At 38.1% G+C, this 24,046-nt stretch overlaps 1 protein-coding gene across 1 annotated transcript in view; it reads left to right on the plus strand.

Moving 5' to 3' along the window:
• Positions 1–15,983: 15,983 nt before the first annotated feature.
• The window catches only part of IL17REL (interleukin 17 receptor E like), a 41,922-nt gene continuing 33,859 nt past the window's right edge, over positions 15,984–24,046 (plus strand). The window contains exon 1 of the mRNA XM_052669217.1: positions 15,984–16,194. Within this exon, the coding sequence (XP_052525177.1) occupies positions 16,093–16,194 (102 nt within the window). The 5' untranslated portion in view covers positions 15,984–16,092. The remainder of the gene's footprint in view (positions 16,195–24,046) is intronic.

Below are 24,046 nucleotides of genomic sequence, written 5' to 3' on the forward strand. Positions count from 1 at the left end.
CCCCAGACAAGTGACCTGCGTGTTGGAGTATGCCACAGTAAATCTCTTGATTGCTTGTAGCGTTCACCGGGGCATGCTGATAGATGATGTGCCTTAAAAATAAGGAGAAGGCCCTGCTATAACCTGAGGGTTGGTTCTTCCAATGGAAATAAGGTGTCTTCTGGACGTATTCCAGACATGAAACGATACACCACAGTTAAAAGCTACCTGCAGTTTTTAAGATTGCCAAAGCAAGGATTGGATGAAGATTTCCAGAGTGTTTGAGAGGTTTGGTATTTGCCCTAAACAACTCATAGGTGCACAGTTATGCTTCTTTGGCACATTTAAGCCTGGTCGGAAACCCACAGACATAAATCCAAGGGACAAAAGTCATCGCCCCCTCTAGCGGCAGCTTGGTGACACAACACCGTGCCGTGCCGCAGGGGTCCTGCAGGGAGTCTGGTGGAACTGGGACTCAGTGGAATGACTATTACGTACAGCCGCTTGTCTTACCAGGGATTAAGGTCCTAGTCTATAAGTAAATAAACAAAAAATAGTCTTAGCTAAAATAAATAAATATGGCTGAGACACTTAGCTTTTTAGATCTTTCCTATCATTCATATCCAGCAGCAGAGAGGGGAGATTGGCATGAGATGCCTAAGCTGATGTAACCCAGCGCTGAAATGGGTTGCCTCCTCTGGCCTTCTTCCCCATGCTACCAGTGACTGGTATCTGACTATACTCACAGAAATTTATCAATTAAAGGAAAAAAAAAAAACCCAAAACACTTTTCTGCTGTTTTAGTCAGCCAGCTTAAGACACTGAAAAACTCAATGGCCCTCTTTAAAACTTGGGATATGACTTCAGTGGAAGTAGATCACCAGAATATTTGTTTTTAGTGCCTCTCTTCTCTCTCCCCATCACATTCCTTACCTATGGTTTGCACAGTCATGTACACCATCTTGTTTCCATCCCCTTTTCCAAAAATTGGACTTGTACGTGATCCATACCAGGAACTGCAACTTATGACTGACCATACAATTTGTGTTGGTAGATCACTATCAATAGAGTTAAATGTATTCTCCAAATAAGAAAATGGCATGCCTTGTGATCTGTTTTGTGTTTCTGAAGAGTATCCATCAGATCAAAATAATAAGATCTAAATTAGTTTCAGAAACTGGATTAGTCAGGCTTCTTTGGCGACTGATTTGGTTTTATAATATTTTCCTGTTTTTTCAGATGCTAGAAGTACTAACATTTGTATGTTACTGAGTGGGAAGTCCCCCAGGGAGAAGCTGACAACCTGAAGATTATGCAAGTGTCATTTATTTTATGTATGTATGAATGATTGTATCTTAGGTATGCATCTCCAAAAGATGAGATTTGGATTATTTTTTTCCCTAAGTTTGTATTACCTGTCTAATGCTGAGGTGCTTCACTATAAACTTTTTCTGCCTCTGGGAAAGCATCCAAGGAGTGAAGTAACAAAGCTGGAGCTGGGCATGATGATGAATCAGATTTGTGCAGAAGGAGAACCATGCTAGCTTTAAGTGATGAAGACGAAAACAATTTGTATTGGCCAATTAATTTCAAATGCGTATTTTGTTAATATAAAATTAGGAACATCAAATATGATTTAAAAAATATGTTTTTCATACATCCTTTTACAAGACAGGAGAGGTCTCCCAGTATAAAATATCCTGGTGGAATGGTGGAGCTTTCCTCAGAGTATATTTTGAACTTTTTAGAAATGAATTTACCTTTCCAGGTCAGTGTTCATTCTTTCAAAAATTGCACCTCTTCAGTGAACAAGTTATAATTTTTCCTTTCCATCCTGTGAAGATCAACTATTACAGGAAGAGAAAATATAAAACCAATACTTTATTTTTTGAAATGTGAATGATTTTCCCCCAAACTCACTCATTTTTAAAGTCTGATACAACTCCTAATCTGAGAACTCCTTATTACATGCATGTTAGCAAGCGGCCATTTCTTCAGAGGGCAGAATCATAGGTTTAAACTGGCTCTGCACTTTTCTGTTCTACTTCTTATGTTCTGTGGAGACAGATCACAGATATCCAGTGTTTTTTGGGATTCTCTTATCAGGAACCACCCAGAAATGGTTGCCCAGCACTGGTTGCTTTCAGAAGCCCCATGAGAGAGGAGATGCTGATGGCACACTACCTACCTCTGTACTGTTCTCTTTGTGTCTGTAATAGAATGTAGGCTGGCTTGCCCACTGCCCCCTAAGGACAGTGCAGGGATTATTATTGATCTTGAGTCTCACCATTTACCCAATAACCAGGATTAATATCAACTGCTCTGGTATTTGTTTTTCTAGACAAAGACCTTGATTCACTGGGGCTCAGTTCTGGGGATATGTACTGTTTGCCAGCAGTCCTGGTTTGAATTATTCACATCCTTCTGATGCTGTTTTACCCAGTTCCTCTGAAGTCTATGGAAAGAGCTTCATTTAATTCAATATGGTTCATCTTTCAGTCTCTGTATTTATTTTTTATGTTCTTTCCAACATCTGATTTATATAAAAAGCTACATAAAATCAGAATTTTATCCATGTTGTATAAACCCTGAAGTTCAAGACTGAAATGGAAATGAAAAATGATAGCATAAAAACATAAACCTACTCTGAACTGCCTGCTTTTGTGGAGTAGGTTCCAGAAAGACACTTCTGATGCTTCAATCTGGCCTGTCTAAAAAACCCCAAATCCCTCAAATCACACAACATCACTCTTTGTTACAAAGTTCTAAAATTGCATTGGAGTCATTTCATAGTTTACATTGTAGTCCCACAGCCCTCAGTTCAACTGAGGGATTGAGATGTTACTGATGGCACCTTCGGACAGAGTTGTTGCTGCTTATGTTTTCAAACCATAATATCCGGTATGACAATTTCTTTAATGATCTTCCTGTTGTAGAAGTTATTTTTTCAGTTGCACAGTCATACTGGGCCAAACTCTGAGAATCAGACACGTGACATAGAGCAGGTATTTGCCTGGTGGCTAGCAGAAAAAGAAGCAGTAAATAAGTACAAGATCTGCTCCAAAAGCAATGCCTCCCATTTTATTAGTTTGACCCACAGAGCCAGACTCAGATAGTGGTATGGCAATAAAGCTTGAACCTTCCCACCAGTATTTCATTAAATGTTGTTGCTTTGTGACACTTGCAGCACTGAAGCAGGTTCCAGCTCTGTAGATGTTTCCTGCCATCTTACTGTCAGATCTATCGTGAAGGATTATCAGTTCAGAGACTGTGAAATTACAAGTTGGCTGAAGGTCAGCATGCTTTCTCAAAAACATATGTCCTAAGCCAAGAAAGGATTTAATTAAAGTAAAACACAAACTAAACCCTGGTGTTCCACTTTCTCAAACTGCTCTCTTCTTCTCATCCTTACTCCTCAGCTGTTGTTACATAAATATTTATACAACATTGTAAATTACTTCTAAACCACTTAGACTTGATCAGCACAGGTTCCATGCTGATGTAAGTATCTGATTACTTACTAGAGCCCTGCATAGTAAGGCTAAATATGTCATTTCTTTTAGGATTTTTAGGACTTTGACTTCTGAAGTAACTGGTAATCCAATTTACAAAAAAAAACACACCAGAACCCTTTTCTATTAAACCTAGCAGTACTGGTAATTGCTATCTGCAATTTGGTTTCAGCAATCTTCTTCTTATAACTGTGAATGAGGCAGTTTTTGCCCAGTGATGAAACGTGTTCATAAATGCAAGATATTGTGTCTTTTCTTATGATCAAGAGCAAAGAGACGTTCTCCTTTCTTACCATCCAAAAAGAGAACTTGTATCATCATTATATAGATGGAAACCTCTGGAAATTAATAAAATTAATAACTGTTCATATTTGACTATTTCTGCACAAAGCCACAGAATGTATGACTTAAGCAATCACTTAGAATGTTTTTTTTTCTCCCATAGAATATTTAGCTGTCTTTATAACATACTGCAGGAGCTCTGGAATCTCATTCCAGAGAACAGAGCAGTCAATGACAGCAGATGCTCACCTTGCCAGATGCAAGATATTCACAGGTTACTCACATATAGGTGTGCATTTAGAAAGACAAACCAAATCTGAGTCGGGTCTAGAAAACTGAGCACGTTACAACATCAAATACAGTCAGAAACATTCTGTTGCTTCACTGTCTTCTCTCCTGCGAGAGAGCATGCACAAGTAAAATCTGATATTTAAGATGTCCTGGTAATGCACATCTTACAGTGGTAACTGAGAATGCAAAAAATGTTAACCTTCAAGATACCTCATTTACCCCCAGGGTTCTTCAGGAAGATGAAGTAGATCCATTAGTCATTCGGCTACTTAAGGAACATTTGAGTACAGTTTGCATAACTATAAAGTTTGGCCTTAAAGATGCATTCCCTTCTATTACATGAGAAGAGAATGAAATTTTATAGCTTTTAAAAGCTTCCTTTAGAAACTTGCACAGCTTCCATGACTGCTGTAACATTCGCAATGCCTGTGAGATGAATTGGCAAATGGGTCATAATTATAAGCTATGTTGTATGTGAAAAGTGCTTACATACTTTTGTTCTTAATTTTTGGAAAGCTATGCTTCTAGCAGGTACTAAAGGTAGAAATAACAGCATCCTCTGAAGGCAAGGCCTTCCTTTTTACATGCTTACAATACGAGGTTTCCTACCACTGGAGGATATTGCTTGCATGGCATGTATTTAAAGCAAAGCAAATAACTACTGTTGCAAGAAAAAAGTGCACTTTAGTTTGGTAATTAAAGAACTATTTTAAAGTAGTCTTATCTTACTGATACCACATTCAAAGGAACATCAGATTCTTCACCGCGAATAACAAATGCATAGAGCAATTAAAGGATCAAAGTATTTGAAGGAGGATGCAGGCTGTGAAGCTGTCATTTACGGAGTACGTACTTCTGCCCTGAGACTCTCCAACGTTCCATACTCCATCAGTCAGCTGACTGGATGTCCACAGCCTGCACAATCATCTTAAATATGGCCTCTTAAAAAAACCCACAAATTGTTCCTTTTTAAAAATACAAAAACAAAGCGCACTTCTAATCAGAATAATAGGTTGTTTCTCTGGACTTCCCCAGAGTCTGATTTCTTCCTTTTCAGTAGGAGGATTGTTGTTAAGTACAAAAACAAAGGTTATGCAACAGTTCAGAAAGTACGGACAGATTTACTTCCAATCATGCAAGCCCACACATACAGAAATTTTTAAGTGGATGTTAAAGTATTTTTAAGTGGCATGTGAATATCATTCGCTCACTTAAAATTTGTTTCATATGACTGAGTGTTTGATGATATGAACAAGAGGAACTTGGCAGGGTTTTAATTTTAGATCTGCCCTCAGAATAAGGAGGGCAGTGCCAACCCAGTGCCTGAACAAAGTGTTTTTTTCATGCTAGGCTGAGGGTTAGTCAAAGGATCAATCTGCCAGTGTTTCATTTCCAGAGGGCAAATAGGCAGTGGAATTCCTTTAGAGTTATTGAGGTATTGATTAGATTTAGTGAAACACAGCTTACAATAATGTGATTTATTTTAGAAGACTTATGGAATACAGCTGCTTCTGTATTCCTCTCCAAGCACGTCGTTAAAATGCCAGCAGTGGAATACCACAGGATGCTGAAGAAAGAAAGCAAAAAGAGTGAAGCATATACAGATAGAGGTGTTATTCTTTTTTAAAAAAATTGTTTTTAAAAGTAGTCAAGGCATAATTTGCAATTAATACATTTTTAAAGTATGAATGCTGTATTTTTTTTTTTTCCCCACTGATATAAATAAAATGGTTGGACTGAGGCCAATTGTGTGAGCTTCAACAAGACCAAGTGCCGAGTTCTGCACTTTGGTCACATCCACCTCATGCTTGGAGCTATCATACCCCTCTGGGTATGGTATACTTCTGTCTAAGGCAGAGTGACTGGAAAGCTGTGTGGAGGAAAAGGTTCTGAGGGTATTAGCTGACTGCCATCTAAACATCAGCCACCAATGTGCCCAGGTGGCTAAGAAGGCCAATGGCATCCTGGCTTGTATCAGAAGTAGCATAGTCCTTGCCAGCAGGCTAGGGAGATGACAGTGCCCCTGTAATCTGTTGAGGTGGCAGCTGAAGTGCTATGTTCAGTTTTGGGCCCCTCAGTAGAAGAAACACATTGATGCCCTGGAGCGTGTTCAGAGAAGGGCAATAAAGCTGGCAAGGAGTCTGAAGCACAAGTCTTGTGAGGATTAGCTGAGGGAACTGGGATCATTTAGTCTGGAGAAGAGGAGGCTCTGGGCAACCTTACTGCTTTCTACAACTACTTGAAAGGAGGTTGCGGCGAGGTGAGGATCAGCCTCTTGTCCTGGCTAACTAGTGATGTGACAAGAGGGAATGGCCATAAGTTGTGCTGGGGAGGTTCAGGGTGGATATTAGGAAAAACTTATTCTCCAAAAGAGTGGTCAGGCACTGAAATGGGCTGCCCAGGGAGGTGGTGGAGCCCCTGTCCCTGGATATGTTCCAGAAATGTTTAAATGTGGCAGTGAGGGCCATGGTTAGTCGGCATGTAGAGGATGGGTTGATGGTTAGACTTGATGTTTGTAGAAGTCTTTTCCAACATTTATGATTCTGTGAAACTATAAAATGATAGCAATTCAGAATTATTGTCATCACATCTGCTTATACAGTTCTAGACATTCATGTATAACAATTACATTATAATTTCAGTGACATACAGAGAATTGTAAGGGTGGATGGAGATGTATCTGTAAACTGTAGTAAGCATCCAAAATTTATATTGTAATTCAAATATCTTCTGAATCAAAAAGGTTGACTGAGTTTAATTGCCTAGAGCATCTAGTCCATTCTTTCGCAATCACTGGGTGACTTTCCTGAGGAGTGAAGACAAGTGTTAAGGAAACAATATCCCTCTTACCAGCATGTGCTGGTGTAATACATATTACTTTATCATATGATCTCGTTGCACAAGTTGCCCTTGGCCGAATTCTGCTCTTTCCTTTTGTGTGGCTTTTATTTTCTTAAGATCTTATACAAAAAAATGGCTTTTATCTAAGCAAAGAATTATTTAGAAAAAAATTTAGGAATGAATCTTGCTTCCATCGACACATTGGCACAATCATTAACGTGAGCTTCATTTCAGTTAGATGATGGCTGGATATTTCAGAGCTGGATAAGTATAGAAACTGTGTACCATACTGGTGCTCTGTATTGGTTTATGCCCCACATTACATATGGTTGGGTACCAAATATACTTTAGATATAATCAGGATATAACTGTGCCATTCAAGGATTTTTTCAAATCTGCTGGGAAACAGGGTGTCAGGTTGCTGAGAGAGGGAGTATCTGGGGAACTGCAGAAATAAATAAAAAATTCAGGAAAGAGAAATATTGATCCAGGGAAGGGCAGAACAAGGCATGTATATCTAAGGAGGTATTTATCAGGATAGAAGTATGGAAAGGAGAATTTGAACCCGAGTCCTGCCATAATCAGGCACATCTTCACACAATCAGGGGAAGGTCAGGTTGAAAATCAGAAGAAGGTGCTTCACCAGAGTGGTTGGACACTGGAACAGGCTCCCAGGGCAGTGGTCGTGGCACCAAGCTGCTTGAGTTCAAGGAGCGCTTGGACAACGCTGTCAGACATATGGTCTGATTTTTGATTGATGGAGTCAGGAATTGGAAGCAATGATCAGGATATTCGATGAGTCTACGATATTGAGCTCTTCACTGTAGGATTGCCAGGGCAACGGGCAAATTTGTGTCGTTGCTTTCCCAGCGCTAGGCAATCCTGTCTTTCAGTGAGTGGTCGGGAAAGGCTTAACAACTGTGGGTACTGTCTTACACCTGCAGACTTAGGAATGTGCACAGAGAATTGTTCATCTAAACATACTTCACTGGTTCATGAAGAGTGGAATGGATTTCTCGCTATTCTCAAAATGTCTTTATGTTCACTTGACATAGTCTAGTTGAAGCTTCAAGATATCCAGTGTGTGAGGAATGGTAAACTTTTGTCTTATGCTGGCATCATTGTCCAGGGTGAAGGATAGAACTGTGAGTGTATTCTAAGGATGTGATTTTTCTCTCAAATTTGATGTTCATTCTGCTTTGTATAAGCAAGTCTCCACATGACTTTCTCTTTGTGGATATTATGAACACCACTGGATATCTTAAAAACAAACAAACAAACAAACAAGCAAAAAAACCACCAAAAAACCTCAATTTATTTTCTACAAAAGAAAGCATCCCAATCTAAGCAAAGGAACTATTCTCCAGCCAAAACACATTTCCCTCTTCTATGTCAATGCAGCTGTTGGATATATCTTACAGTTACAAAGTCCTTAAGCTGTGGAATGTTTTCTTTTGTAATTATGTATGTGATTGGACAAAGTGTTGAGAGATGCCATGAATACCACTTTTTTTTTTTTTTTTTAAGGTTCTGAATGTTGTTGTGCGATGAAAGTCAAAGAAATTCTTGGAATACTAACAGACATTACTTGCCTTGAGAGTGACACCTACCTTGAACAGATGGCGTCAACATTTCTGTGCAACATTTGCCATGGTTCTGTGTGCATGAGTTGCACAGAAGTGCACAAAGAGGCCCTCTGGCAAAATGTTTCTTTTTTATTCTGTATTGAAGACATTTGCAGAGTAGCTGACTATCCTGCCATAGTCAGTGAAAAGAAATGAATTACTTTATCACTACTGTTCTATTGTTCAGTACATTTCTGCTACTGCAATTAACTGCTTTAAATTCCAGCCATGGCTAAAAATTAGATTACGGCAATGAATAGGTCTTTACATTGCAAAATTTTAAAAGAAAAAAAAAAGAGATTCTGATTGTTTTTAAAGCATGTTGAAATTGTTGGAATACAATATATTAAATTTGTATTGCTGCCATCATTCCCTTTGGATTTATAGGCGAGATCTTCTTTCAAAGTATAACGTCAAGCATAGCATAAAAATTTGTCTTTTTCAGGTAGTTTCTCAGGAAGAAATTCTGTTACTACCTAGAATCTTATAGTAGATTCATATGCTTCTTGAGGCTTTCAGAATGACAGTAAGATGTGCAGTGTTTGCTATGCGTACATATTATTTTAGTGTTAGCTGAGGCATGCAGGGAAAGAAGTCAAATGAGGAAAGTACCTGTTCACCAGGGCTAGATTAAAATAAGAGGCTTATGCCCCTGCTGGAAATATCCCTCTTGGGATATTGTGCTTCTCCAGATAAAAAATAATTATAGTGTCTGTCATTCAGCTTGTGTTGCAAAGGTTTACACTGATTCAAATTAAAGTCAGTGTTCCTCAAGAGTCTAGGAAGAACTAGGTGGTGTTCTGACAAAAAGCCTTGTTTCAGGAACTTGTTTAATATGCTGTTTAGGTCAGGTTCTGTTTAAAAAGCATCTATGGCTGCTTTACATGAAGTGCTGATGTCCATGTTTTATGTATAAGTCTGGGGATGAGGGCACACATCTGAGAGGATGAACCCCCTTGAGGTCAGAGTGATTCTCAGCTTGGAGGGGTTTTCAAACTTCTATCTGCAGTTCCTGAACTGTCAGTTCATAGGTGAATGGCTGAATCATCTTCAAGTGGAAACCCACCATGGACTGTGTGTTCTAGTCTTTACTTTTTTATTATTTGTGTGTGATTTTGCATTAATCCAGCCACTACTAATGCAAAATGCTTGGCTCTGTTTTTCTTTTTGATATTTAAGTACATGAAGAGGAGATATCATTGCCTTTTAAGAGAAGACCCATGGGAACGAAGTGTATCTTTGCAGTTATCAATCAGCTCTTAAGGAAGCACACGGTTTAAAGAGCAGACTCTTAGCATTTGCCAATAGCCACTTGCCAAGATGCTTGAAGTTACAGGCACGCTTCTCTCTACACACTCTTCATGTACTACAAAGAGAGACTGGTATCTAACTTAACTTCAGATACCTTTCTGAGGGAGAAGTGCCTAAATTGCAGCTTAAACAGCTACAGTCACTGAAAGTCTAAAAGTGCTTGCTACATGAGAGCTGCTGTTATTGAAGTATACTATGCATCACTCAAGTGTTTCCAAGCTGTAGGATTCAACTGAAATTAGGTTTTCTGGCTTTTTCCTCTCTGGAAGCACATAGAGTAATAAGCAGAAGAGTGCATGTTTTGTCTCTGGAAACACTTTCAAGTGGGAGAAAAACATGCAAATGCTGCAGCTCCCTTTGCACAGCTCTACTGCAGAGATATTCATATCTATTTCTGAATGCCTGCTCCTACCCTGGAAATTGGACAAAGTGATAACTGATAGCAGTGTCCATATGTCTAAAGTCATTCAGAGCACTTTGGTCTTTGAAAAAATGTGGGGTTGGCATTTAGTTTCTCTATTTTTTTAAATTTTTTTTTTTATTTTACAAAAATAGGGTGATGAAGACTTTAACAAACTGATGTTGAAGATGATTTATTATCAGCAACTAACTTGCAGTGTTATAAACAAAACCCTTATACGTTTAGCACCATTATTACTGCAAAAATGGGGCACTGTTGACTGGCATAGAAGCTGATCAGCCTATCAGTCTGTAATTTGTAGCTAATGCATCTTTATATGCATTTTTGCACTTTTTTTGCAGGGTTAGTTGCAGTGATTGTGCTGGTGTCAGATGGGTGCCGCTGGGTTTGTGCACACGAAGAATGGTGCTGTCCCATCAGCTGCAAGCACTGCTCAGCTCATCTTACATAGCTTATACCAGAGGCAATGTCTGTAAGCACATCAGAATGGAAAAGAATGGATACAGTGCACAGATTTCCTTGGAGAGGGAAAAAAAAACCCACACCAATTGTTGATATACTGATCAATCAAAAGCTTAGTTATGTAGACAAGTGTCAGTGTCGATACACCAATTCAGATGGTGTCTGTCTGGCACCTGTTGTGCGGTAACCTTGGCTAAGGCCAAACTCCCACCCAATTGCTCTCTCACTCCCTGATGAGAAAGCTTTTGGATTGATATAAGGGTATTGCTTACCAGTTGGTGCCACAGGCAAAGGGGCCACTGTGAAAGGCCTTTACCCCCTACTCCATCAGGCTAGGCATCTCATCGTTGGAACTTGTCAAGTTGGTCAAGGATGAGTCTGTTCAGGTCAGTGCATACCAATAAAAGTGCTCAGTAGAGAAGTGTGTTAATGTGGCATTTGTATCAGAGCCAGAAGGGTGAAGGCAGGGACTCCTTCCAGCAGTGACTCATCCTTTCTTACCATTTCCCTGATACAAGGGAGGGGGGTGGGCTGAGAATCAGAAATAAAAAGGCACTCATTCACAGGAGAGACTTTTTTGCTTTGACAGAGAAGCAACATCACCTGACACAATACCCTGGTTAGTTTTTCTACCTGGAAGTAAATACTTTCTTACTTAGAGATTATTGCCCTGACACAGTATACATGATATTAATAGCTGGTGCAAACATAGGAATGAATCTGCAGGTGTCTGTTGTACCAGACCTTGCTCTGCTTCAAGACCATGTTTTGAAAGTTGCATTTTCCAAAGAGGACCAAATGAAAGTCAAATGGTAAAACTGTGCAATGGATCTGGGTGTAAGTGCCTGCTTGTAGTGAACCTTGTGACAGATGAAATAGCAGTCTTCTCTTTTTTCATCCCACTGAGCACTTAATTCTCCTCTTTATACTGTAGACATGACTGCACGACATTTCCAACCTCTACGTGCATTTCTGGATGTGTTTTGTCTATAGGTTGTAGGCAATACTCTTAAGGTGCTGCCTGCCTTATCACTGGTCGTTATTGATGAATAATGATGAACAATAACACTATTTGATAGAGCAAATTCTCAGCTACAGAACACACTTGTTCAACATAGTCACCACCATTAGCCATGCATTTTTGCCAGCAATGAACAAGAGCCTGCATGCTGCACCCGTAAAATTCTGCAGTAGTGAAGGTGACCCACTGTCAGTGTTGCCACTGCTGAACCACACCATGCACAGCATTACTGTGCTCACAGCCACTGCTTGGTCTCTATCAACATTCAGCAAGCATTGATGAATGTCAATAGGTGCAATTTTTTTTTTTTCTGTATGGAAGACACACATTTTTTTCCACATGACACACCTTTGCTGCATAATGCACTTCCATGTCAGACACCCTTCTGTCAGACAGCCCCTCTGCTGCCATCCATCACACAGCAGAAACCTCTTCTTAAATTCCTTTATCAAAACAGAAACATGGCTGTATTCAGACAGCGTATCAAAATGCATACAATTATTTGCCATCACTTGAGTCAGCACTGCATCGTGCCCTCCCAGTGCCCTGGTCTCAGCCCACACAGTGCCAATCACACACTGATGTTCGGTTGGTGCTGACATTGGTTGCACACGCAGGGCTGGGCCAGGCTGCTTGGCAGGGCACTGCTGCTGCCATGATGGTGTGGGGCAGAGGGTGGCTGCAGGGAGGGCTGGCCGGGCCACAGGTGGCTGACTTAGTACTTGACCCAAGTGTGTGGGCTCACTTAGCACAGGAGATGTAGGCAAACTTCTATAAAACTGCAGCTCTTTAGTGGCTCTGAATCATTCTGAGTATTTTGTTCTAATGACTGTAGTACCCCACATGGCTCTACTCCAAAGCTTGCCTAGCATGACAAGAAGCTGCTGAGTTGTAAACACTCAGCTGTCTTTTAGTTGATGTGAGCAGCCCTGAGGCAAGATGTCTGCTCCGTGGTGCAGGCAGCGTGACTGCACACCAAGTTCAAAGAGAAGGCATGGAGCTGTTCTGGCTATGGCCCTTCATCTCAAGACAGCTGTAATAATAATATGTGTGCCTATGTTGGTGAGACATGAAAGTATGTAGAGCTGTACCACAGCTTGCAAAATGTACTACATCTTGCAAATGTAGTGTGCATGTGGCTATTGTGGACCAAAGAAGGCTGGGACTTCTTCAGTCTGGATGTGACAGGGGCATACCTACTAGCTTAGGCACTGACATTGTTCATCTCAACAAAGTCAGTGCTTGTGTTGACATTTATGTAGATTTCTGCACTTTAACTCCTACAAAGGAACTCGCAATATCTGACTACTTGGGTATATCTAGTAATATGCCTATCCTAACTTTTGTTTCCAGATCATACTCCTTGTACTTGAGCAATGGTGGTATCTCTTGAGATACCAGGATACAAATTATGTGAGAATGGAAATATAAATTGCGCTGGCTGAGACATAATTTTAAAAGAATTTACTGTCAAATAAAGTATAAAACAACAAGGTTATTAACAACTCACTGAACCCAGTAGCAGCTGTTACGGAAACTTTCCGGACTGAAAGAGCATACTGTTATAGTAGTGCTACTGACCAGTGTGTTTGTCTATGACAGAAATGTGCTAAGAAACATCAGAGAAGAGTGAGAGAGGAGAAAATGTAATAATAGTGAATGACACCAGTCACGTCTATGGAAATGGAGGAGTGTTACCCCAGGGCTTGATCCAGAAACTTGATCAGTATAAACACTATAAATGACTTAAACACTTTAAATGACTGCTGATTAGAGCAAGTAATCATAGACCCCATAGGAAGAAAAGAACTCTTGATGCATTTCCAAGCAGCCACTTAAAAAGCCACTCTTCAATAGTGGCGCAAGTTCAATATCCAAAAAATTTGCAACTTTAAAGTATGAATAGAAGGTAACTATATAAAATGAACAAGCATTCAAAAGGAACTTAAAAGGAACAGCTGAAAGGGTGAAAGTATCTAAAATGAACAAGTGTCCGAAAGGAAATTAAAAGGAGCAACTTTAAGGGTAGAAACTTTCCAGGCTGATAGATCTTGTTTTAAAGTAACATAGTGAAAGCTCAGAAGAGAACATATTTAAGATATCTTCCAGAAATCCTCCAATGAGACATCATCTAGCAGATTTTAATGAATGAGTAGTTTTAAGAAAGGTAAAATACCATCCTTTTTTAACCAAAGATGAGAAGGAAGACCCATAAGGAGTCTACAGGGCTGACGAGAAATGGAGATGTGAAAGGACACCTTATGCTTAAGGCATCTAATGGCACAATAAAACATGAAGTACTTGCTTGCAGTAGAGTTCATTACAGGGAAACATACTAAAGAGTAAGCTGGTGGAAATGTCTCAGAATCAGTGTCCTACGGGGTCCCATAAATTGCAATTGAAGCTGAAGTTGCAAAACTACTAACAGTGGTGTGTGCTGAACTGGCTTTTCTGCTGTAAATATACTGGTAAATGTGATACACCAAGGGAGAGGCACAATGCCTTTTTGTTGGAGGCAAATCATGCCACTGATGATTCAGCCAGCATCACTGTGCTATTGTATTAATGGTCTTTGGGCTGATCACTCCTGAACAGTCCTGAGCAGGACCTCCATCTTACAGAAGGTATAGTGATAATAAAGAGGTATATTCTTAACCTTCAAATTAATAATAATAATAATAATAAGTCAATTCTCAATGCAAGAACAATAAAAGACTGACCTATTTAGAAGCAGTTTAAACTCAAAACAAAGTAAGTAAACATAGTTTAATAGTGTAACTCATTGCCACAGGATGTTTTGAAAACTAGAAGGATAAATAGATGCCATTTGTACAAATGTTATTACAGATGTTATTGTATAAATTCATGTAAGAAAGGTCCAGAAATAGCTATTAAAAATAGTAACATAGACATGGCTTTCAGTTCAGGAAATTCATAAGCTATGGATCACTGGAGCTTGGAAGTATTTATGCTAAAAGTATTCATAAAAGTAGCACATTATATTTAATCACTTTCTTATTTTGTGCAAATATGTGCTATGGATCTTGCTTGTCACGGGAAAGTAGACTGGGTGGATCTTTGACGAAGTGCATTTTTACATTTACAAGTGATGACATTTACTTGCTTTTTTTTATCCAAAATAATTTAATGACAATTTGTGCAGTACTGAGGCTGTTACCACTTTTTGTCTTAAAAAAATAATAAATAAAATAAAATAAATGGAAAATTGACAAACTGAACTCATGGGACAGTATGTAAAGTACTGAAATACAAACACAGCAGATATACTGGCAGAGTAGACATAATCTCTAAAGAATTATTGGTGGAGCTTCATCCTATCAGATGGAGTTAGTTGTGCATCTCCTACGTAACAAAAATAACAATAATAAAATAACAATGTAAAAGTTTTAATTAGAGTGTGGAAGGTGTGGGTTCTAGCACTGTTCTGCTGGAAGAAATCTCTAAGTTGTAAGCAAACCCTCTGTGAAGTAATACTTCTCTATTCCACCTACAGGCATAACATACCACATATCCTCCATATGAACCAGAAAGTGTGTTTTATGGAATACACATTCCCTGTGGTTGATACTTTGTAGGACAGCAGCAAGAAATACATTCCTAAGCCACGTACTATTGAGGTAGCTCTCTCATACACAGCTTTCAGAGCTGGTGTTCAGCTTCTTCAGCAAAGCCTACTTTCCAAATGTGATGAAAATCCACAAACTGGAGGTGAGGCTTCTGTTGGTGCAATTATATAATATACAAAATAAATCAGATTCCTAGGATAAAAGAAGCTGTTTCTCTTTCTGACGAGAAGCATGAAATCAGTCTTCCAAGACTACTTATCTCAACACAACTGTTCTTTTTTTTTTTTAAGGTACATTTTTATTTTGGTGCATTAGAAAACCAAGAGATGAAGTACACACAATAATGCATAATAATGCATTTTGATTTCAGTGAAGCTGCCTGCTAGAAACAAAATTCCCATGAATATACAGAATTACAGAAAAGAAGCACACTAAAACTTATTAAAATCTGACATGGTGAAATCCAGAAGAAAAAGGCTTGTACTGCAACTGCCAGAAATTCAAGTTTCCCATTTTTCACTGAGGCACACAATAAGTGCACTGAGCATGCTTTATATTTCCCACAACTAGCAATTTTCTGTCTTTGGAAACTTTTAGTGGGAGGAGTTGAAAGGTGCTGTGGGAGGGACTAAAATTCATGCTGAAGTTTTGGCTTGAGAGAGAGAATTGTCAGAGTAGAAGATTTCTTCTGAGGTTTTTCTTTTTCTTTTTCCCTTCTTCTTTTTTGTTTAGTATTATTTTGTTTTGTTTTCAGGTTAGGATGATAAGTATTCATATTCTGATCCTTCTTATAATTCTGTTTTGGAATTATGATTGTCATATTATTCCCAGGATTGAAGAATGTGGACTTTCATGTTCTCAGGTAACCTCTTACTTGTTCTTTGCTATCTCTTAATATAATAGTTGTATGCTGATATAATAATTGTAAACAAAGCAATAAAGGAAAAATAAAAAAATATTTCAACCGTCCTGACCGTTCACTTTATGTTCCTGTCATTTCACATTAAGTATCTGAAGTGGCAATGATGACTGTTATGAGAAAATAAGAAATTGCTCTCTTTCCAGCTGTTGTTGTTGTTCTTACCTTTAAAAAAATGACTTTTGTGTTTGGACGGCAGCAATAAAACAGATTTAATTTATATTAATTACTTTGGAAATTCGATTTTTACAACAGCAGTGGTGTCAAAGAGGTGACAGGAGGAGGAATGGGAAGTTGCAGAAATTGCTGATTATGTTAAGAATATAGGAAACACGGATTTTCCTGTGAATAAATGGATTAAACTTAAGAAACAGTAAAAACCTGTTTTTCATTCTGTGGAATGAATATGACTGGACTATTGCATTTAATGACTTATGTATGTGTACAAAATTGTGTGGATTATACCATCACTTCAAAAGCTTTGAATTCTGAATGCTTCCGAATATCTCCACAAAGGGGCAGTATGGGGACATTTTGCTTCAGCTGGCTGTCTGAAAGTTGAAGAATACAGTATATGGAAAGATATACCAGAAAATAAAATAATAGGGTATGAATAACAGGCTATCTCACATTTTCAGTCTGATTAGGCCGGGATAACTATGAAGTTGCTATGGAAAATCAGAATTAATAGCATAAAAGAATTTGGCTGAATGTGGACTTCTGCTTGAAAATATGACTGTACTCTGCAGTCCTTGGGACATACTAAGCATTGTCTAAACGTGATAGCAGTAGCTGGATATTGTCAGTATGTTACAGCAGTTAACTCTGTATTTTACATGTGTATGCTAGGATGTATATGGAGAGATGTATGCTAGATGTATGCTAGGATGTATACGGAGATGCTTATAAAACACTGGAGTTGAGAGGAAATAAACTCTCTATTTCAAATACTGCTTTATATTCCTGAATTTAAATTTTGTGCAGTCTTACTACATTTAGATATTGTTTTTAAAATAACAAAATGTAGAGATTCATTTAGATGTAGAGATCCATCAGAGATTCATTTCGGGATGTACCTGAGCACTTTCCAGCAAATTATAATTTCCAGCAAATTATGTACTTTTGAATATACAAGTGCATGCATTTAAAAGAATTTAATGCAACAATGAGTATTTAAAAAAGACCCCATCTGACTTTCAAATTTATTTCTCTAGAGAGTGGTTTGCTCTAAGTCTCAGAACTCCAGGGCGCTTGGAGGACATCCTTCTCTGTCCTATCTTAGGTATCTATTTTAGGAAGGCTGATTCACCAGCTGCCTAAGATGTTGACATAAAGAAAGGATCCCTTTTTTTGCCTTCCAGTTATTGTCTTGCAACTTTTCCAGTGCTGAAGGTTGGATAAATGAGAAGGCTCTTTTTTTTTTCTTTAATTTTCAAGGAAAACACTTTCTTTCCAGTGTAACAGAATCAAGTATAAACACCATTTGTGATGCTAAAGGATAGAATTCAGTTCATGTTCAGCATGTTATGTTTCTGCTAGTTGTATTCATTAGAATCTTGAATGCATTAATGACTTTTTAAGACAAAAATGTTTTCTTACTGGAAACAACAATGATCTCAACAGGACAAATTACTGCCAGCTTAGCGTTTGCAATCCAGTGCAAAGCATTTCGAGCATTTTGAACTCAAGAGTCTCGTGACTGGGTTGTTACAGAAAACTCCTTCTTCCATTGAAACTAACATCAGTTTTTCTACATAAACCATTACAATTCCATGGCTTCAATCTTATTCCTACCTGAGTTACTGTAAAAAGCTGCGGTTTATCTTCTCTGTAATTCACAACTCATGGTCTTTGTCAGAGCACCAACCAGGGGTTACAGTTAATCTTTCAGTGGATATCCAGTACATACCTGTTGTCTTCTGCTATAGCACACAGGTTTTAAGGTAGAGAATTAATTGTAGTTAATTGAATTAACTTCACTAGCAATTTACTTAATGAGATAATAAGAAAGTGTAATTTTAAAGGTATAAGATGCTTTCTGTTGCTGTTATAAATGTCTATTATAGACTTTTTTGTCCTTTATAGAATCTTCCCATAAATCTGCGTAGTGATTTTCTCTTCTGCAGAGTCATCCTTGCGGTTGTGCAGTTCCTCGTAAAGCAACAGGGAAACAGAAAGCTTTTTCATTTTTTCCACATTTTTCAAGCTGTGGCTATTGTCAGAGAGATTCTGGGCAAGTTCAGGAGCTAAAAATGTTGATTTTGACCAGCAGTCTAGACTTCAGAGTGACAGTGTCTCACAGTGACAGTATTTATAAGCAGTTTTGCCATCCTTGGATACTCGTTGGCAAAGTAAAGCATTGGTTACACTTAGGAGGAAAACAGAGACTTAACTGTTTTGAGGTATGTTACCTAATCAAACCTTTACACTCAACTGTTTAGATTTTGAATCCTACTGCAACTTAACGAATCATTCTTAGCTTACTAGGAGCATTCAGCAAGGCATTTTTGCATGGCCACATACAATATCCAGGTACCATTACTATAGCACAAATTACTTCATCCCGTATAGGAAAGAGAAAACAAAAGAGCACTTCATATTAATGCAAGTATTATGCAAGCATGAAAATATACAATTGTGGTTGAATGATGGCAAAGGAACATACAAGTTTTTATTATGCATTGTGATTTTTTTTCCTTCTTCCTTATTTTAATGGCTTGCCTTTAAAGCTTGCATTATATTCTGGTATTCAAGTTAACTACCATGAGCTTGGTCTTCAGACCTCACCCAAAAGCAAATATAATTATCAACCAGGATTCCCTGTAAAAGCACAGGGGAATCCCAGCCTGCAATTGATACTGTGTTTGTGCTCTACTTGCTTTACAATCCACATTGTTTGCAGGCTGTACACAAAGGAACAAGCTTATGCCAAATTTGACTCAACAGCTGGTAAAGATCATGAGCACTACATTTAAAAAAAAAAAAACTTTCCAGAAAACTATGAAATAGTATGTGTATTGTCTGCCTTTAAATGTAGCAGCATTTCCAAAGTTCACAAATAAAGAAGAAATGAATGAAGAAACTGAATGTGGGATTTTCCTGCAACTATAAAGGTTATTGGCAATAAATTTTTGATATAGCTGTTGCCTGTTCATGCTACTCATAGTAAAAATATGTAGTGTTTCTTGTCTGGATATCTATATAATGGATCAGACTGTTCTGACTGAATACTACGTACTGCAAAACCAATGATACAATACAGCTCTCAGGCTACTAACTCAGCTGACATAAGTAGACATTCTTTGTTTTTTGTCAAGGTAAGCAATTTGTACCTTAAAAGTAATCTTAAGACTCTCACCATTGTACATGAGTATCTAGTATCTGGTTTTCTCAGACTGAGATGTATCAGCATGAAGACACAAGAATGGAAGAATCACTACAGGTGTTCTTGTGTGCAAAGGTATACCCAGCTATTGGAGGACACATAAAAAATATGAAACATATCCTCTGCTAAAATCTACTGTTGTGCAGTGCAACCCATGAGAGCTCCTAGGCTTTCCATTGATGGAAAGCCTGGGTTTTACATCCCTGCCTGTCATTGACTTACTTGTTTGGGCCTGGTCCATTGACCTATTCGTGTGGCCCTGGTCAAGTAATTTTACCTCTACAGTTTTCACAAGTACAAAATAGTGCTGACTTTCCTGTCTGATGTGTCTTAATTACATTTTTTAAATTTGCTGCCTTGAATACTATAATTAAGTTTTCATTAGTCAAAGCCATACTTAAGCAGGTCTCGAATCACTGTATTAGAGTGATATTAACCAATTTTCTTGCCTGTTCTGCTTGTAGTCAGGAGAGCTGCTGTTCAGCAAGTTTATGTGATTTGTGGTCTGTATTTTGCAGGATCAAAAATACCTTAACAATGACATGAATGTATTGGCTTTCATGTTTCCTGCTGTTTCCTTGCCATTGGTTATCATCCTATTTCCTCACCCTAGAAGAGAGTCAGATTCACATACAAATAGGGACTTAGACTCTCAAATGTTCCTCGTAGTTAGAGGATCTATTACCACTTCTTTCAGAAGAGGTGAAGAAAGGTTTGCAGTTCAAGACTTGCAAAAAATGTAGCAGTAGCTCTTATTTTTTTCTTTCTCACTTCTCCTTCCTCAAGAACTCTGGGAAAAGGTTACAAGGTCTGGAAGGAGATGAGCTACTGGAGTAGCAAAAGCAAAGGCACTACAGACAGTCATGAAAGTCTGGGACACAACTAGCTGATTTTGAAACAGGACCTGACAAGGTCCTGAACTTCTAATACAGGGCACTACTACTTGTAATTCAGTATGAATTGTGACTTCTAATCATAAAATCATGGATGGTTGAAGTTGGAAGGGACTTCTAGAGATCATCTTGTCCAACTCCTCTGACACTGAAAGGAGATTGCCAGGACTGTGTTCATCTGAGTTTTAAATATCTCCAAGGAAGCAGGTAATTTTGCAGAGGTAGGTAGTAACTTGTTCTAGACAAGGTGGTATGACCTAGCTGGAATTCTTGCAGTGAAATCAATAATTTGGTTTAATTCGTGAATTTGCTGGAGCTGGTAATACTGTACCTACTACTTTGTCATGTTGAGTTATACAGTTTTGTTCTGTGCTGAGTTATACAGTTTTGTTCTGTGCTGAGAATGTGTTCTGTGAGAGAATCAGGAGTGATCCAAAATGAGAAGAACTAAGAAGCAGTTTTAAATAATTCCTTTCTTAAAATAAGCTTTGATATTATCCTGGCTTTTTGGTGTTTTCCCCAGCATTGAGAAGCTCCCAAATAGGTAGGTAACTTGGACCAAGGGAAGGAGGTCAAAGTTTTTTATTACTGATTGAAAATCATTTTGGGTGCCATGAATTCCCAGGTTCCTGTAAAAACCAGGAACCCACATTTGAAGTTGTATGTGTCATGTTAACATCATCCCCAGAAGAGATGCCTGTTTTATACATCAGCACAGATCAATCATAAAGCTATAAAACAGCCAGCCCAGATCCAGCTTTTTTGAGCAAGGGAGCCTGAATGAGATTCTAGTACCCTGTCCAATTTCATCATGAAAACTTCCAATGCTGAGGACTCCATCCTGTTCCTGAGTAGGTTGTTGTAGTGATTCGTTGTTCTCTCTGTGAAAAATTTCTTTCTTATATGAAGAATAAACCTTTCCCCATAAAGGTTTCCCCTTTTGTCCTTTCCCCTGTTGTCCTTTGGCTTCTCCATGTGGCGTCTTGTGAGGAAAGAGCCTCTGTCCTCTTTATAGCCATCATTTAAGTACTGGGAAACTATGAAAATGTCACTCCTGAGACTTCTTTTCTCCAACTAACTCCTTCAGTGTTTCCTTGTAGGATAAGTTCTCCAGCTGTTTAATCATCTTTGTAAATGTTTTTATAGCACTTTCCTACTTTCAAGAAAACTTATTTATTTGTAAAACTTTTTTCCTTCAATTTTGATAGTATTTATTGGATGGTTTTTGAAGAACAATACAGTTATTTGTCTTCTTAAAAGTTTAGATAAAACACAAACCAGAAAATCTTCCTAAACAGTAGCTTGTGGCAGAGAAGGTTCCAGGGTAGCTCTGAGCTACTTGTGCAGGAATGATCACAGAACCAGTAAATTCAAGTATAATCAGTTGGCTCATCATATCCCTGGCTCTGCCTTCACAGCTATCTGATTTTGCTGGGCTTGGATTTTGTGAAGTTGTGAATGATCTGGGAAGTCACAGTGGCTAATAATACTGAGCACTCTAACAGATTGCCTATGGAGAGTGTAGAGATCTCCACACGTGCTAGGCAAATATCTCTCAGATAAAGGTCATTCTTTCTAAAGCAGAAGTACTTAATCCACTTAATCTAGTACTTAATCCAGTAGAGCAGATGACATCTTGAATTCTTTTCTAACCATAGTATCTCTACCTTTATTTGTAGTTTTGTCTTTTGGGGGATCTAAAGACAGTCATATTCAATTCATAATTAACTTACTGCCTTGAAACAGTCAAAGACCTGAAAGAGCCAAAGACCTGTTTTTTTGTACGTGAAGTCCTTTCAGTATGAAAAATATGGAACTCGCAATTTCACTCAGGAATTGTCTGTGCAAAAATGAACAAAGATTAAGTTTCACTTAGCTAATGATCAGTGGCTCTTTCTCCTGCAGGAAAGTGTTTCGGATTAGTTACTTTGGATATGAGGTAAGTTTCAATACCTTCTGGAAAACTGATTGTCTTGAAATTGTCTCTACTTGCCTACATATTTTCAGAAAGTATGAATCATGTAAACACCATCGTACAATACTAGATGTGCATTCATTGTCTTTTCTTGGAAAAACATTGAGGAAATACAATTTATTAAAACTGTGCCTAATTTTGTTTTTTCCTTTCATTCCTATGTATGAAAACTTCATTGATCATTTTCCCACTTCCTCATCTCCCTGACCTGCTGTTCTTCCTTCTGTGACGGTGAAGAATGACAGATTTATCAATTTCTTTCAAGATATTAATATCTTGTATAATGATTTTCCTTCTTCTACTTCTTAAAAATTACTATTTTTTTTAATTTTAGCAGTTCTCACTGGAGTGTCTAGCTTAATACTGAATTTTGATCAGCAGTGTATGCTCTTTTAATTTAGTCACCTTGATTTTCATACATTATTTTTCTGAAGGATATCATAGAATCATAGAATCATAGAGTCATAGAATGGCTTGGGTTGGAAGGGACCTCAAGGATCAACAAGCTCCAGCTCCCGTGCCGCATGCATGGCCACCAACCTCCGTATCTAATACCAGACCAGGCTAGATAGGATATAGAATATTGTTTTAGATCTTGATTACATCTGTGTTAGCATCTAGTCTGCTTCTGTAACTTATTTTCTCATCCACCTTGGAGAAAAAGTAATGCATACACTTTAGGAAAATGTGGAGTATAGGTTGTTTTTAGTGAATAAAAGCTATCATTAAAAATGAGATGCAGGGTGAAGAAGCATAGGAAGGTACTGAGCATTAGTGGGTTCACTAAGCTAAGACCATGCCCAGGAATCATTGCTGCCTCTAGGGACAACTGCATGATCAGGAGAGTCAAGTGAAATAATGCTGCTGTTGTAAAGTTGGTAGAATCCTTCCTCTTTGGAATCATTTCTTTTGGACTTCTGCCACCTTTAATTGGGCCTGTGCTAACTTTAGCAACTACTGATCCACAAGATAAAGTTGAACTAGATTATTAGTCCTTAGTTGTCTTTTTTTTAAAAAAAACCTCTTCTCCGCAAGATGAGTTAACTGTATAAAAGTGAAATAGACTAGGTAGTGACTTTTTAAGTGATTATTATTTTAAAAAGTTTTTTAATGTGATTTATTCTTCCTTAGAATTTCCATTTTCATTTCTTTGTTAATTATCTCAAATTGCAGATTTTTCAACTGAAATCCCTATTATAGATACTTTCTTTAGGGTTTTTCAACAGAGCTAATGCTTTCAGGGGAAGATTGCTTTGGCTTTTGTTACTCCTGGCAATACACGCAGGGAATCTGGTATGAATTTTTTGACATGGATGAAGACTTTCAGGTGCCATAAAAATATAAATTACTCTTTAGAGAATAAGTCATCTCTCTCCAAAACTTTCAAGCGTACAACAGCAAAAAGGTTTTCATCTACTTATGCTAAGACAACTTTCTTTTCTCTGCTATGGTTAGAGTGTTTCTGTAACTCAAGCAAGCACAATAGAGCTAGTCAGATATCTTTATCATGAATTCTGTAATGGAAACATTTCATTAACTGAT

The sequence above is a fragment of the Tympanuchus pallidicinctus genome, unplaced genomic scaffold, assembly GCF_026119805.1.
Source record: "Tympanuchus pallidicinctus isolate F22 unplaced genomic scaffold, pur_lepc_1.0 scaffold8, whole genome shotgun sequence".
NCBI lineage: Eukaryota > Metazoa > Chordata > Aves > Galliformes > Phasianidae > Tympanuchus > Tympanuchus pallidicinctus.